Source organism: Parus major, chromosome 19, assembly GCF_001522545.3.
Source record: "Parus major isolate Abel chromosome 19, Parus_major1.1, whole genome shotgun sequence".
Lineage (NCBI taxonomy): Eukaryota > Metazoa > Chordata > Aves > Passeriformes > Paridae > Parus > Parus major.
The window spans coordinates 4522890-4539278 of NC_031787.1; the positions used below are offsets into that span (position 1 = coordinate 4522890).

The window sequence follows — 16389 nt, forward strand, 5'->3', positions numbered from 1 at the left end:
AATCTAGGCCTAGCACAGTGTGAGGAATGCTGTAGTGTTGTTTCTTTTCCCTTAAAAACACAAGAAAAATTGTTGTGGAGTCTGTAGTGAACATCTGTGTCCTTATTCTGCTGGGGCAGGGTGGAAGGTGCTGTTGGTTCCTCGTGTGCCACCTCTGAAGGGAACAGAATTTGGCCACCACACAACAGAAAAGAAAATATTTTCTTTATATGGTCAGATTCAGTCACTTCCCTGAGCCACTCACAGCAGAGGCAGCTGCAGAACAGGGAGTGATGGCAGCAGTTTCACCCAGTATCTGTGAATTCCAGTGATCAAACTCCAGAACTGTCACTTCCCAAATGCATTGGGCAGCCTCTGCTTCTGTTGCTCTGCTCCTTGTGATTTGGGACAACGCTGGGAAGTTTGCAGACTAAATATTTGAATTTTTCTGTGTGTGCTGGTGTGATCCATGCCAGGCTAAAGCCCTAAAGGGACATCACTGAAGCAGCACCAGGATTTATACCTGGCCCTACCCCAGAGGGCTTTCAGGCCACTCTCAGAAAGGTTTGGAACAGAATTTCCCTCTGGGCTGCTCTTCCTGTGATGACATTTAATATGAAGGAAGCCCTTCCACAGTGGAAGTGGCATTGTTAGACACAGCTCGTGTCTAATAGTGGCAGTTTTGGTACTGTAGAATAAATAGATTTAAAGTTGAGTTGATGTAGTCCCTCCCTCTCTAACATTCCACCTTGCTGCTGGAACAGGAATTCCAAACTCTGTTGGAGTATGTTGGGTGGATCACACCCTTCCTGGCTGCTGGGAATGCTCAGGATTTCTCACACATCCATCCTGTCAGGCCAGAGCAGCTGCACAAACTCTGCCCCTGCAATCCTGTGGGCAGTTTGCTGTCATCTCAGTAGTGTTAACTCTTAGAGGAGTTGAACTGGAAAACCTCATTTGCTTTAGAGGGATGTGATGTTCATTTAGAGTAACTTAGATTTTGTTTTAAGTTCAGCATTGAGTTGTATCATGTAATATTTGTAATTTTTTTGCCATAAACAGATACCTCAGTCAGGATTTCTTAACTTCAGCTTCTTGAAAGTATTTGTCTTCCTGCCTGGAAACAGGAAGCCTCCAGACATGGCTGAGCAGAGGAAACACAAGTTTCTGAGCTGCTTTGCATCACAGTAACTACTTCAGGTGGATTAGAAATCGCATTGGACTTGCACGACTTGAATCAGGCATAAAACTTATTTAAACAGAAGTTTAATAACAACTTTGACATAATCCCCAGCCACTAAACCCTTTGTCTTCATTTTAGGAAGAGGGAATGTGATGTTATTACAGGAGGAAGACAGCTTGATTCATTTGCAATCTTCCAGTATCTGTCTCTAAGAACAAACGCGGCTGCTTTAGGCTGGCGCTGGCGGGTGAAGATTCCTTTCTTGTTCCCCAAAACTCGTGTGGTCCCTGCAGAGAAATTACAAAATAAAATATATAAACCAAGCTCTTCCAGGGCCTGCTGGGAGCTGTTACAGTGTAGGTACTAAATCTTGCCAGGTGGAAGAGACCTCTGCACTTTCTTCTGCACGGTCAGGTACAGCAGGGAGCTTGGCAGGATCCAGCTGCAATTCCTTGTTTTTTACAGCTGCTGAGCTGGGACATTTAATTGGGGTGTGCCCTTTGATCAGTGTTACATCTACAATAGATTGGCTCCACCTTCAGATTGAATGGAGGAAATAATGATGACTGTTTACTGTCCTGTGTGGTGTCTGGATCCTTTCTGCCTGTTTTAATTTTCCTAGGAAATGAGAGAAGATTGCAACACATAGAGAGACTGGAACTGCATCTGTGTGTGACCTTGTCTACATGTTCTCAGTCCTTTTTGATGCTGCTTTTCTGGCCACTGCCATCACTGAGCTTTCTAAAGCCTGTCCTGGTGCTCTGCAGGGTATTTTAGTGCTGTTCCTCCCTCTCGCTGACTGCTCACCACCCCAACCCCCTGCAGGTGGCATAAGCAGAACAGGTTCATTACTAGATCTGAGTTGTGATTGTTTAATTTCTGTGGGACTGCACTGTAAATGAAGGAATTTCCCTTCCTTTGTGACTGCACTTATCTGCATGGTGGAGTGTCACAGTGACACAGCTGTAGTGCCAGTGTGGCATCTGCTCCTCTACTGCTAAACCTCTACCAAGTTCATATGGATTACTTAAGGTGCTCTGTTCCCAGGGTAGCTGTAGGTGACACTGGAAACAAGAGAGATGTCCCTGACAGCTGCCTAAAGCTCTGAATTGAGGTTTGGCAACCTGGGTTCCTCACAAGCTTGCCCTGTGCATTGTCTCATGTTCCTGGGAGCAACTGTGAAGGAGAAAGGATGAATTAAGCACAGGCAGCTTTCCCTCTTGGCTCTGGTCATGCTGGATCTGGTGACAAAAGCAGCTGTGCTCCATCCTGGTGAACAGAGGGCCTTTTGTCCTACCCTTCAGCACAGTCTTTGTGTGGCTTCAACCACTCAGCTCCCAGGGAGGATGGAGAGGTGTTTGGAATATAAATAAAAGCTCACCTTGATTGGTCATGAAATCAGCAAAATTCCAGATGAGCTCCCCGATCACGTACTCCTTCCTCTTCTTGTCAAAGATGGAGTGGTACTCCCTGAGCATGGCCTGCTGGTACTCCTCACTGAACATCAGGGGTGGGTCCTGCAGCCAGGAGAACAGGGTGAGGGGACAAACCATCCCAGCACAGCCATTCCCACTGCCTGAGGAGCTATTCCTGAACAGAAACTCTGTGGCTGCCTGGTCTGCTGCTTGTGCTGCGTTAACATGGCTGTTGTGACCATTAGCAAACTCAAAATTCCAGGTATTTCCAGGGGGAATTCCCTTGGTGGCTTTTGTCATGTCAGGGACAGCACCACAAAACCTCCATTCTCCAGGGTTTGCTTTCATTTAAGCATTTTCTACCACTGCCAAGGACAGGTTTTGGAGTCCTCTTTAAACAAAGTGAGTGGCAAAGCTCACTGGTTTTGATGGAGCAGGATCCCAGTCCTGGAGCCTTTTGGACACTAAAGCATCTCACAGCAAGCCAGGCCCAGTGGTGCCACCCTCTCCCAGTGCCATTTTGCTGCCTTGTAAGAGCTGTTTCCATCTGGCAAACACCACAACACTCACACTGTGCAGCCCAGGCACCGAGTCTGCTCCATATTCACTCTGGATAATGGGTTTTTGGTAGGTTTTATACCAGTTCTCAAACTGGGCTGTGAGCTGGACTGGGATCACTTCCAGGTGGCCTGGGTCATGGTACCAGGAGAAGTAGCTGTTCACACAAATCACATCCACATAGGGAGCCTGCAAAAAACAAGGTGAGAGTGTTTTGGCACAGACTTCAACCTTCTCTTGTAAACCTAAATTCTCCTTTGGGTTCATTTAATGGAATCCAGGTTTATTACACGTGGAAAGAATTGTTTCCCCCATCACTCAGGCCCTCCAAACATAGGATAAAAGGATAAATTTAATAAGCTAACAGCATTAATCTGGCAATTTTTCTTACAGATTAGGAAGTAACAGCAAAGAGTTAGACAAGATCAACACGTTTCATTCTCAGGTTTGTTAGAAGTTTTTTTGTTTCCAAGATGTCTCTGGCTTGCTGGTACATTTAGATGTACTTTTTCTTTTTGAGTATTGGAATGTGATTATCAAGTGAGTGGTCAAATATTTTGACTAGCAACTAAATTTTGTGCATCAATGGTGCAATACTAAGACTAAAGCATTCTGCAAGTTATTTGCCATTTCTACCACATGGACAGTGTGATAAAAGGGCACAAAGCCCCCTCAAGATAAAGTGATGTTGTATGTAACTTGTTCAATGTTCTCTTAACATGTTTTGTAATAAAAGAAAAAGAAAAAAGTTCTAATATCACATCAGTGTATGAGATCTGTTCTTTGGGTTTGTTTGCCTGAGCTCCTCCAGTTGGGCAGAGTGGGAATGGGACATACAGAAGGAGATTCCTGCTGGGCTCTTTCAAATTTAAAGCATCAGAGGTTTTGTTTTTTTCTGGGGTGGGGAAGAAAAACCTCAGAGTTGCAGCCATTCCTGCTAATTAGAGCACATTTTAGAAGAAATCCAAAGTGTAACCTGGAGCAGGGATGTGTGGCAGCACCAGCTCACCTGCTAGAAATGATTATTGTACAAGGATTGATCCTGGAAACAAATACAGGTGTTAAAAAATCCTTGGTCCATGCTATGAAAGGCCCAAAAATCCAAGGAAAGTGCCTTTTGGTTATTTATCCAGCTCTAGGGCTTTAATTGTGGAGCTGGAGGAGCTTTTAGATTACTCAACACAAAGAGACATCTGCCAAAGAAGATCTAGAGCAGTTTAAAGCAGGAATTAAAGCAAAGCTTCCTTCCTTTAGACTTCCATAAGGGTTGTGAGCATTTTAAAGAGGTTTAAGCTTTGGCTTAATTGCAAGTGAAATTCCTGAGCATTAGTAAACACAATCAATGGCACAGCAAAGCATGACAATATTTATGGAATTCAGGGACATAATCCTGCACACAGAGAATTGTTCTCTCCTACAGATCCTTTTTGTTGCACTACAACTAGAGAATAAGGAGATTTCTACTAGAAACAAAAACATAATTTTTCTTTAGCCTTTCCCTGCTAAATACCTCCTGTAAATTTAGGGAAGGAGGTGGGGAAAGGACTATAAAACAAGAGGAGGAAATTTAATGTATGAATTAAAAACAACAACAACAAAAAAAAAGAAAAAGCTAGAAAATGAAGCAAACTTACACCACGATCAAGAGCGTAATTAGCATCTGTCACAAAGGTGACTGGTCTGGAGGGGTCGAGAGCTTTAGTGTGAGCTATCACTGTCCTGTTTGCAAACAGTAAAGCAAGAGTTCAACAACAGCCTGGAGAAGCACAGCCCCCTCTCCCCAGGCTCTCTGTCCTTCCACCCCCAGACAGAGCTGCTTTTGATTTAGCAGCCAGTGTTCTAATGAAATAAAGGGAATATCTGCCACCTGAAAGAGAGCAGAGTGGAAGCACACCAAGCACAGGCACATGGGGTGGTGCCAGCAGCTTAGAAGTTGAAGGGATAGTTGAGTTTGAGGATGAAACTGTAAAAAGGGCAATGGGAAGTTTCTGAACAACTCCTGGGATGTGTTCTTGAGGCCCTGTGCCACAGCAGGCAGAGGCTGGATGCTTTTGAGGAAGCCCTGAGTGAGGGAGATGGGACAGAATGGGACAATGAAGCTTTGCTGCTGCCCTGACACTGCAGGAGGGTGGTAGAACATCCTGAAGAATGAAACTTCACATTTCTCTCTTAATGCACCTACAGCTCCCAGGGACAGCCTGCTGCCCATTACACAGCTGCCCCTGGGCTCTCCAAAGCTTAAATCTCTTTAGAAATACAACCAAGGGGACTGCAGGGACTCAAAGCAGTGGCTTTGAAGTGGGGAGGCACAGAACAAATAAAGCAGCACTAACTGCAGAACCTTGTGTTCACGATGAAAGTTATTCTACAGCTTTGCTGTAATTCTCAAAGGATTCAGCACTCATCTGCCAGTGCTAACAAGGAATGTTCCATTCTCACCAACATTTTACTTAACCCTTAGCTCAAGAAGAGATGCTCAAACCAAGTGGACTCCTGGTAATTTTGTGGAGCCTTGGTGGTTCAGGACCAACACGCTGGGACAGTTCTGAGCATCATTTTGACACATGCAGCCGTTCCATTTCAGTTTGCATCTGCAGGTTCAGTTCCAGGGTCCCCAGAAAATGCCTGCCCTCCCTTTACTACCTCTCTGTGCCATCCCAAAGGAAGAAGAGGCTTCAGCTGCCAAGAGATGAGGAGCAGAGGCACTTACTTGAAGTAGTGAGCAGCTGGGGGCAGCTCTGACGCCGGCTCGTTGGCCACTGACCACATGACCACTGAGGGCCTGTTCTTATCCCTGCGGACCAGCTCCTCCATCACAGCCAGGTGATGCTGCAGGGACTTGTTCCCAAAGCTCTCTCTGGAAGACAGAAGGAGATGAGGCTGTAAAATCCATCCCCTCTGCCTTTCCCTGTGAAAACTCGGCCTCTGGGCACAGCAGAGCCTTGATGCTGAGGATGACTGAGGATGGCTTCTGCCCTATTTCCACAGAGTTTGCTGCACAGTTCAGGGCCGTGGTTTGGGCTCGTTAAAGGAGCCATGTGGCAAAACGTGGCAAAATGCCCTCTGCTTGCCCAACATCCCGAGGCACCGGTGGTGCAACCAGAGATTTCCAAACGGAACAAAGTACTCCCACTATCAGCACAGGGTGGGACACCGAGGACAAAAGTGTCAAAAGGGTAACGGGACACTCGGAAACAGCTCAGGGAGGAGCAGAGGAGCGAGGGGCAGGGTGTGCTGGGCAGCTCTTACGGCAGTTTGATGCCCACCCCCGGGCTCTCGTCGATGACCACGATGCCGTAGGCGTCGCACAGGTCCATGATCTCCTCGGCGTACGGGTAGTGGCTGGTGCGGAAGGAGTTGGCCCCCAGCCAGCGCAGCAGGTTGAAGTCCTTCACAATCAGGGGCCAGTCCAGGCCTTTGCCACGGATCTGGGGGGAGAGAGAAATCGCCCCTTGTGAGCACAACTTCCCTGCTTCATCCAGCCCAACAGCCACTGTCACACTCAGAGGGGTTTGGGTTGGAAAGGACCTTAAAGCTCCTATCATTCCACCCCCTTGCACACCTTCCACTAGCCCAGGTTGCTCCAAGCCTTGTCCAACTGGCCTGGAATACTTGCAGGGATGGGGCAGCCACAGCTTCTCTGGGAACCCTGTTCCAGGGCCTCCCCACCCTCACAGCAGAGTGACTGACTGTCAGCGTGTCTGACTGAAAGCTCTGGCTGGGAGACGCTTCAGGGTCTCCACCAGCACATCCACGTGCCCTGAGGGATGCCATGACTGTGGCAGGACCGGGCATGGTGTTCCCTTAGTGCTTAGCCTGGGAGGAGAATGTGAGGAAACAGCTCCTGGGAGAGGAGAGGGGAGGAGAGGCAGTGCAGGTGCCACCTCAGCAGCAGGAGCTTTGGCCCTGGGTGCCACACTTACATCTGCATCCTCGTGCTTGTTGACACCGTGGAAGTAGAAGGGCCTGCCATTGATGAGGAACTGGGTGCTGGTGACGTGCACGGTGCGGATGCCGACCGGGAGCGTGTACACGTCCTCCAGCAGCGCCTCGCCCACCTGGGCCTGCATCTTCACCTGCACGGCCAGGGAGGAATGGGAGGGATCCTCAGGGGGATGCCCAGAGCTCCCTCCCCATCTGTGAGGGAGATTTTGGCCCCACATCCTTTCCCAGCCCTGCCTCAGCACACAGCCAGTTCCTCACTGCTGCTGCTCGGGGGGAGCCAGGTCTGACTGAACACAAAATAGAAATGCAAGGTGTGGAGGCTGAAGGATGAATAATGAGCCCCTGGATGACCCTTCTGGCACCTGCTCATTTCAAACACTTCAGTGTCTTTTCCCCATAGCATCCCCCAGGCCATTTCTGTGCCCTGGACAGAAAATGCAATCATTCTGACTGACACATCACCTGCTGGGGACTCAGAGCAGCTCACCCTCCCCAGTTTCTGCACATGAACATCACTACTGACCCATAACTCCCTCAGAAGCTCCCAGGCTCGAGCTAGTGAACTCATCTCCTTGGAGGGGATGGACTGGACCCTCAGTGTGAAGGGCCAGCACCTCAGAGCAAACTGCAGGAATGCTCTTCTCTCTGGCAGACCCTTCAGGAGCTGCCAAAGCTCGATTTGATTGCTGCCTAATTAGCAGAGTCACTCTGGTCACACACACAGGGCCCATGAGAGGAGAGGACAGGCCCTATGGCAGTGCCTTAGCCCTATGAAACACACACAGAGAGGAGGAAATGCCACTTTACCTCCAAGGAGTACAGGTATCCAGGGTTCTCGTGCATCAGGTAAGGCCACCAGAGGTTTGGGTTGAGGACTTTGAGCTCTCCCACTGGGCCATCAGCTGTAGCAACCACCTTCCCCTCTTGGTCACGTAAACTCAGGGACAGGGAACTGGCTGTGCTGCCAACCACTGCCACCTGATACTGCACCATGGCTGGCTCAGGAAACAAAAGACAATCAGAGACTGCAAGAGGACAGCTCAGCCTCAGGAAAAAGCCACCAGCAAACAAATTCAATCAGACTCATGCAGGATATTTTCCCTGCTGTTCTTGTCACCTCCATTTGGAGTCTGAGGGAGCTGTAGTTGCTCAGGACCTACCAACACTGTCTGATGAGGTGGTTGTCACAGTGATGTCATCGATGTAGGCAGCAGGAGTGGTGTACAGCACAACTGGGCGGTGGATTCCAGCATAATTAAAGAAATCGAACCTGGTGTTCTGCACAAAATAATTCCTGGGGTACCTGAGTGAGCAAGACAGGAAAACTGGCTGTATAACACTGCTGAAGGCAGCATGTGGATGCTGACAGTGTAAAATAATGGTGTAAAACATCTTTATGACAGGCTGCATCCGTCTTTCTGCTGCTGCACTGAAGGATTTTGCAGTTAACAAAGAAGTTAACAAAGAGCTTGATCCTTCAGGAGAGCTGGTACTTGCAGCTTCCAGCTGAATGTGAGCTTCTCAAACCTGCCCTTGATTCAGCTTGACAAATCAGCCAACCTGAGCTCCCTGTGCACACAACAGATGCAATAACTCACTGCTGATTCCCCACACCACCACAGCTTAAACTCCTCGCTGCTCTACCAACAGAACTCACCACAAAGACAACCCCATGGAGGGATTTATGAACCAGCAGTTGAATAAACCAACCCTCTCCCACACCCCTGGGATGAGCCCAGCAGTAAAACAGCCCAGGAACTCACCTTGATTTGTCAGTCATGTACTGGATGGAGCCTGGGGGCAGCGTGTGGGGGGTCAGGGTGTTGTTGAGGGCGACGGTGATGCGGCACAGGGTGTCTGGGCTGCCCTGCACCACGCTGCTGATGTCAGCCTCAAAGGGCAGGTGCCCCCCTTCGTGTTCCACCACCTGCACCCCGTTCACCCACTGCAAGGAAAGACCCCCAAAAAATGGGTTATTGGGATTCTGCAGTGAGCAGAGCACGGAGGAGGGAAGCTCAGTTACAAGGAACACCTGAGCTCTTGATCCTCAAAGGATCTTTGAGGGAACAATCTTGGTCTTTGAGGGATCTCCCTTTGCCAGGAGCTAGGTCTGGGTGACAGCAAGTGTCACTGAGGGACACAGTTTGGGGCAGAGCCATTAACCAGGAAATGTTTAGTTACCAATCCCAAAACTGCAGGATCAGAGAAGATAAATTACAATTCATTCTTACTGGGGGAAAACAGGCACGAGCTCAGAAGGGGATGCAAGATCGAGGCAGGGACGCATTTGCTGAACAAACCATAAATCTGACTTCAGTCCAGGCTAATTTAGGAAGCCCAGGGCCACACGTACCACGATGGAGTAGTAATGGGCACTCCCGAAGCGCAGCACCACCCTGGGGGCGGGATCGCCCTGCAGCCAGCGCAGGGGGAGCAGCACCTCCTTCTCGTACCACACCCAGCCGATGTAATTCTCCAGGCTGGGGTCCTGAGTGATGTCGTTGAAGCTGGCAGGCACTGGCATGTCAATCACGGGGCCAGTCTGGCAGGAATTGCATGGAAAAATAAGGAACAGAGTTTAAAAAGAGGAGTTTTACTACTGGAGGTGTCCCCTTCCACTGACAGCCCTACAATGCCTTTGCCAAGGGAAAATCCTTGGGAAAAGCTGTTTAAAAACTGCTGAGATCTCTCATGGCTCCTACACAAGCCCTAATTAGCACCAGGCACAGGAACCTGCCTGTTCCTACAGGAAGCAGCTGCTCCTTTCTTTTCCCCTCCTGCTGTGCAATGAAATGTTTTCATTAATGGCTCTGGCATCACGGAATCAGAGAAGTGAGGGGGGAAAATCCCAAGCCCAGGTTGTTGTTTCAGTGGGAATTTTCTCCTGCACAGCTCCAAGAGCAACGTGGAGGTTGTGGTGCTATTTGTCAGCTAAGAGCTGTAGTAAAAGGGTAATAAAATAATAGATATTTTGGGCAGTAATAGATATTTTGGGATATTTTCCTCCCCATGGAGACTGGGACGAGTTCAGCCTTTCTCACTGTATGAAAGCAACAGAGATTCCTTAGGATTACAACAGAATCCATTCAGTTGCTTATTCCAATATGAAGATTAGAGGGAGGCAGTGTCACAGGACATTGAATATTGAGGAATCCAGATGCTGTTGCCAAACAGAGCTGTTCGTTTTCAGCACTTTCTGCACTCAGGATGTTGCACAAAGGAGACCTGCAGCTTCTCCTTTCCTGAGGAAGCTTCAGGAAATGGAATGAGGAAGGTCTGAGCACTCAGGGTGGGCATCATGTGCAGGGCTGACTCAGCACTGGCTCTCCTCATCAGAAAATCCTAGTGGGAAAATCCTTGGATGGGGAGGAGGATTTTCTAGTATCTGATGTAGGAAAACTCTTGCCTGTGCTGGCCAAAACCTGTGTACTCCTTCAGGGTGATTCTCTGAGGTCTAAAACAGGTTGAGTGCACCCATCTAAGGATCCCTTGGAGAGGGCATATTTCAGGATTCCTCTCCTCTGGCAAAAGTTCCAGCAGCACATTGCCCTTCAGCTCTTCTCTCCTTCCACAATCCAGCACCAAAATCTGCCAAAAGGCTAAGAATAGAAATAATGAACGACTTATCCATTTTATGCATAAAACCCATTAATCTTTTCTGCCAGGTAACATAGTTAATTTCCAAGCAGATCCCAGCCACACCAAAACTTGTCTACCAGCACTCTGAAACTTTGGAATAAGCAATTCCCGGTGCCCATTTTTGCCGGTTCTGTGCTGCTGGAAGCTCAGCGCCGTGCACGGGACAGCTGAGGGTGAACGGGCTCCGTTCTATCGGTGTTTGCCTTCGGAGCAGCACCGGGGCATCATCAGGGCCGGCTAATTAGGAACCGCCTCGAGAGAAACCCGGGGAGGAAGGCAAGGAAAGAGGAAGGGAGAGAGAGAGGAAGAAAGAAGCGGAGCCCCCGGTTGGGAGGGAAAGGAGCGCAGCCCGTCCGTGCCCGCCGCTCCCCGGTACCTGCCGGAGCGGCCGCCGGTACCAGCGCTGCGCGAAGCCGGCGTCCCTGCCCGGAGACAGATCGGCGCGGAAGCTCCAGAGGCCGCCGAGCTCCCTGCGCTCGCGGGAGGGGGTGTCCCGGGGCTGCAGCATCCCGGCGGGACCGGCCGCCAGCCCCGGGAGGAACAGCAGCAGCACCGGCAGCAGCAGCGGGCATGGCCCGGCACCGCCGCCGCCTGAGGCCGCCTGCGCCATCTTGGATGTGGGCGGGGCCCGCCGGGGAGGGGCGGGGGCGGTGAGGGAGAGGGGCGGGGCCTGGGAGAGAGATGGGCGGGGCTGGGTGAGGGGCGGGGCCAGAGCCCGATCCCGATCGCGATCCCAATCCCGATCCCGATCCTGATCCTGGCCACGATTCCTGTCACTGTCCTGATCCTGTCACTGTCCCGATCCCGATCCCTGTCACTGTCCCCATCCCGTTCCCGATCCCGATCCCGTTCCCGATCCCGGCCACGATCCCTGTCACTGTCACTGTCCTGATCACTGTCACTGTCCTAATCCCGATCACTGTCACTGTCCCGATCCCGGTCCCGATCCCGATCCCCCCCAGCGGGATGAGCGATCGCAGAGCCCGACAGGGACCGGGTCCTGTCCCCACAGAGCCCCCGGATAAAGGCACGAGTGTCCCGGAGTGGAGGCGCCTCCAGGAACTTTCACGCTCGGTCCTGGATCGCTGGATTCCATCGAGCCGCGAATGGTCCCCTCTCCCTCTCCCCTCCTCTCCTTTTTATTATTTAGGCGTTTAAATGTATCGATCACCCACTTGTACTTATTTATTCATTTTCTTATTATTTACGCATTTATTTATTTATCACAGAATCATTAAGGTAGGAAAAGACCCCCGAGGTCACCGAGTCCAACCTGTGACCCAACACCAGCCTGTGACCCAGAGCAGACCAGTGTCACATCCACTCTTCCCTTAAACACCTGCAGGGATGGTGACACCACCTCCCTGCACAGCCCCTTCTGATGTTTGATCACCCTGTCGGTGAAGGAACCCCTCCTGATGTCCATCCTAAACCTCCCCTTAAGCACAGCTTAGGTTTATTGTTATTATTTCTTGCTTACTTTTGGTTATTTCTTTATTGCCTGCTTTCTTACCTCTATTTATTTTCAGAGTCACTTGTTGAAGAGTGAAGGTTAAAAGTTATTGGAAGTGGCAAAATGGGCAGTTCTTGGGGAGAGGAGGGAGGATGAGCTCTTGAAGAATCAATATGCAAAAGCAGAATTTCAGTCAACTACAGACACCCCAGTGTTTATTAACTCCAGACTGAAACATTTTCTCTTTTCTGCTGCACTTCTTGCACCTGGATTTCTCGTTTTTTTCTGAGCCAAGCTCTTTTAGAATACTCTCTCACAGGGGAATGTGAGAGGAATTCTGTTTATCTCAGTTCTGCAGGTCAGGAAGAAAACTCTAAAGCTCCTTAGGATCTTGTTTCTCATGTTTATCTGAATGTTATTACAAAACTTGGCAGGCTTTTCTAGACTTTTTGCACAAGTTTAATTCATTTTGCCTTTTGGCTTACTTTGGCTCTGAAGGGACAAAATGGCCCAAATGATGCAGTTCATTTATTTTTATATTTATTTGTATCTAATTAACAACAGACACGTATATTATTTTTCTTAATGACTCAATGACCCATCACTTGTGTGCTGCACTGCGGCATTTTCTATCTAATCACTCATGATTACTCAAAAACTTCTAGAAGAAGAAAATGAAGAAGAAAGAAGGAAAAGAGACAACACCTTAAATTCTCTATCTTGTCTTCTATTTTTTAAACTAGTTTAACTCTTTCACCTAGTGACCTAAGAAAACTTTCTAATTTACACACTCACACTTTAAGCTTTTTTATTTAAACTTAACAATTGTTTTCATGTAACACCATGAAAACATACCTATAAATTTCACCTTCTATGAAATTCAGTGTTCTCCTGGATCTCAGAGGAGACAAGGGCACACACATTGTGTTCCAGACTCCAACACAGACCGAGGGGTGGGGATCTCTCCCCACACTCTAAGCCTGTTCCTTGAGCCTCTTGAGCAGCTCCCTCAGCTGCTCGATCTGGGCGGACACGCTGCTCTTGGCGGTGCCACCCGCGGCCGTGTACTGCTCCACGCTGCTCACCACGCTGAACACCTGCGCCACATCACTGCCAAACAGGGGGCTGGGGGCACAGCGGGGCTGTCAGGGGGCTCTGGGCTCTGCACAGGGCTTTTGGGCACTTTGAAATAACAGAGATACAAACCTGATGTTCTGCAGCTCCTCCAGGCTGAGGTTGTTGATGGTGATGCCTTTGGTCTCGGCCAGCTGGACGGCTTTGCCTGAGGCCACGTGGGCTTGTCTGAAGGGCATCTGCAGGGGGAAGGGGACAGGGCAGAGGGGACTCAGCTCAGTTCCTCTGCACCCAAAGGAATCCCAGCTCCAGCTCTCCCTCTGGCACTTACTCCCTTCCGAACCAGGTAGAGAGCCAGGTCAGTGGCCAACATCTCCGGACTCAGCGCCCTCTCCATGTTCTCCTTGCTGATCTGCAGGAGGAGGATCCCAGGGACACGTTACCATCAGCTCCTCCTTGGGGAGGGGTCAAGGTGAGGGGAATTCATCTGGAGCTCTAAAACGATGCTCTGGCCCCCTGAGCAGCTGGCAGAGGGGACCAAAGTGAGCACCGTGGGCGAGGCACTCAAGTTTTCATTTGGGAGCAATCTGGAGCTCTGCTGTCTGTGCTACTCACAGAATATGCACCATGATGATGCTGAAGAGTGAGAAGATGAGAAGAATCCTTACCTGGAGGGTGGAAATCACTCCAGTGGCAACCTGGAGCACAGCATTCAGGGTGTCTACGACATCAAAGACGGCCTCCTTGTCCTCCTGTGTTGGAACAGCGATGGAAATGGCTCTGAGCCAGCCTGGTGCAGCCCAACAGGTGGAGCAGGCCAGGCAGCAGAGCAGGGATGTGATCCCAGAGGCTCCTGCCAAGGCACTCAGGGTGACACTGGCAGCATCCCCTCCCTCAGCGCCTTTCCCAGCGCACAGCCAGGGGCTGGGCACAGAGATGGAGTGCTGGGACAGCTCAGGAGCAGGACTGTGTCTGCCCAGAGAGAGGCTGTGGAGAGGATCAAGTGCTTTACCTGCAGGTCCTTGTTGTAGGTGCTGGGGAGTCCTTTGAGGACCATGAGAACTGCAGCCAGCTGCAGAGGGAAGCAGGAGAGGCACGGAGTGAGGCACAGAGCAAAGCACAGCCCCAGGGCAGGCTCAGAGCACACAGCCCTTCACAAAGGAAAAGACAAGGAAAAGGAGATTCTCCAGCCCCAATATGAGCAGTTTCCTCTCCCTCTTCCTCCTCCTTGGGGCTCACCCGGCCGAACACTCGCCCGGCTTTGCTGCGGATCAGCTCCAGACTGTCGGGGTTCTTCTTCTGAGGCATCAGGCTGCTGCCAGTGCTGGGTGGAAGATGAGTGGAGTGCACTGGTGAGCAAAACCCTCACCCACACACACACATCATCACTGACCCACCCCTCCAAAAGCAATGTGTAGGACCCTCTTCCCTGTACTCCTGTTTTTAGGAAATCAGTGAACTCACTGAGCTGCTCTTTGATTTTGCACCTTGTCTGGAGCTGCCACACAGTCCCACCTCTCACAGAGAAACTTAAAAAGGGGCTCTCCCCTCCAGGCTCCCCCGGGTGGTATCAGCAGGTCAGAATAAGTGTTAGTGTGATCTGAGGGAGGGAGGGCTTTGTTTGTGGCACCCCAGAGACAAGGAGTCTGCTGGGATTGCAAACCCAGCCAGGCAAGGAAGGGCTCTGGCAGCGTTCCCAGCACAGGAGGAAGCTCTCTCTGCCCAGAGCTGACACCTACCTGTAGGCATCAGAGAGGGTGAGGAAGCCGAACTCGCTGGTGCTGTAGATGATGAGATCCTCAGCCATCTTGCTGAGGTGGATCATCAGCAGGGTGGCAACGGACAGGAATTCCACTGCAGGCAAGGCAGGAGATCAGGAGGGGGAAAAGGTGCTGGGACAACCCAGGGAACCCTGAGTGATGGATTCCAGCCCCTTCCTCAGTTATCTGGAAAGGTGTCAGGTTCCCCCAGTGCTGGGAGGCTTTGGCTGTGCTTACCCACAAAGTCCCTCTCGCTGACAGCATCCATGCTGTTCAGGCTGATGGAAGCAAAGTCCAGCTCTGCAGGGAAGGGGATGGACACAGGAGGTCACACTGGCCCTGACAGCAGCCTGAATGCACCAGGCTGCCCCAGGGGAAGTGACTTGATATCTATTCATTATCCTCCATCCCCTTGTTAAAGTGCTGCAACACATCCAAAATAACAGCAGGACAATCTGCTGATGCTTCCCAAAATCCCAGATATTGTGAGTAGTCCTGTTCCTCAGTCCCAGGGAGACATTTACCACTGCACAGCAGCTCTCTGTCAATTCCCAGGGGGTTTCCAGCCAGAGCTCCACTGCCAGGGGAGAAAGAACCAGAAGTCACCCGTAATATCCAAACTGATATCTGACAAAAACTGAGCTCTAGTGATGTCACCTCTCTGAAGATTCCCCTCCCTCAGTTCATTTTGATATCACAGTGTGGTCTGAAGCTCATCAAACCCTGAACTCTGGACTAAACCAGATTTTCTCTCCCAAACAGGAAGGGATGCTTAATGGAAGCCTTGTAATCCTTGACTTCAAGAAGGAAGAGAAAAATATTTCTCTTTGGTGAGAGTCTTTGGAGAGGGAAGCTAGGCTGAAGTGTCTATGGAATAGAAAGCCCAGTGGCTCAGAGGATGGACAGATCTGTCTCTTGTCTTTATCTCAGAGCCAAGTGAGGGCTGAGGATCACAATATAAAACACACTTTACCTTCCCAAAGGCAAGACATTGATCCTCCTCTTCACCTCTCCCAGGCGCTCAGAATCGCGGGTCAGAGCAACAGCATGGCTGGGGAGGAACAGGAGAGATGAAACACGGAGATGAAGCTGGAAAATATCCCACTCCAGCAGGTGAGAATGGCCAAAGGACGGAGGACAGGGAGTCTCCCAATCCATGCTTGGATTCCCAGCTGGCCAGAGCCACACAGGGAATTCCTGTTGCAGTTTGCAGGGCTCCCTCTGGTTTGGCACCACCCCTGGCTGTCCCCTCAGCACAGCAGGGCCCCGAGGGTGCAGAGGGTGGGAGGTGCTCACCTGAGCAAGAACTGGCTCCATCGGATGGGCTGAGCTTTCTGCAGGTGGGTGTAGCCAGGCAGGATCACATCGATTTCTCTGGGAGGA

The 16389-nt window shown here is 50.4% G+C and overlaps 2 protein-coding genes across 3 annotated transcripts in view; both read right to left on the minus strand.

Annotated features, from left to right (window-relative positions):
• Positions 1-1216: 1216 nt before the first annotated feature.
• On the minus strand, positions 1217-11347 carry GUSB (glucuronidase beta). 2 transcript variants are annotated; one of them, XM_015646342.2, is made up of 12 exons: positions 11096-11347; positions 9434-9622; positions 8844-9025; positions 8241-8383; positions 7888-8075; positions 7059-7211; positions 6385-6563; positions 5846-5992; positions 4770-4854; positions 3148-3324; positions 2544-2679; positions 1217-1449 (listed from the first exon to the last, which is right to left on the minus strand). In XM_015646342.2, exons 1-12 carry the CDS (start codon positions 11327-11329, stop codon positions 1292-1294), a joined length of 1971 nt encoding a protein of 656 aa, XP_015501828.1. In that variant the 5' UTR covers positions 11330-11347; the 3' UTR covers positions 1217-1291. The 2 variants fall into 2 exon arrangements, with proteins under 2 accessions (XP_015501828.1, XP_015501829.1); XM_015646343.2 differs by lacking the exon at positions 7059-7211.
• A 1012-nt stretch (positions 11348-12359) lies between these two features.
• LOC107212759 (argininosuccinate lyase-like) overlaps positions 12360-16389 on the minus strand; it is a 7528-nt gene continuing 3498 nt past the window's right edge. The window contains exons 5-15 of the mRNA XM_015646358.3: positions 16303-16380; positions 15980-16057; positions 15531-15583; positions 15244-15306; positions 14986-15100; positions 14486-14570; positions 14259-14318; positions 13915-13998; positions 13578-13658; positions 13379-13485; positions 12360-13297 (exon numbers count right to left, since the gene is read on the minus strand). Of these exons, the coding sequence (XP_015501844.1) occupies positions 13147-13297; positions 13379-13485; positions 13578-13658; positions 13915-13998; positions 14259-14318; positions 14486-14570; positions 14986-15100; positions 15244-15306; positions 15531-15583; positions 15980-16057; positions 16303-16380 (955 nt within the window). The 3' untranslated portion in view covers positions 12360-13146. The remainder of the gene's footprint in view (positions 13298-13378; positions 13486-13577; positions 13659-13914; positions 13999-14258; positions 14319-14485; positions 14571-14985; positions 15101-15243; positions 15307-15530; positions 15584-15979; positions 16058-16302; positions 16381-16389) is intronic.

Bases quoted from the DNA above. Each gene is read 5' to 3' on its own strand.
- GUSB (XM_015646342.2), bottom strand. From the start codon at position 11,329: ATGGCGCAGGCGGCCTCAGGCGGCGGCGGTGCCGGGCCATGCCCGCTG. The intron at 7,212-7,887 runs GTAAAGTGGCAT...CTGGCCGTGCAG, and splicing joins GATACCTGTACTCCTTGGAG to GTGAAGATGCAGGCCCAGGT. The intron at 2,680-3,147 runs GTGAGTGTTGTG...TCCTGGCTGCAG, and splicing joins CGGTGCCTGGGCTGCACAGT to GACCCACCCCTGATGTTCAG.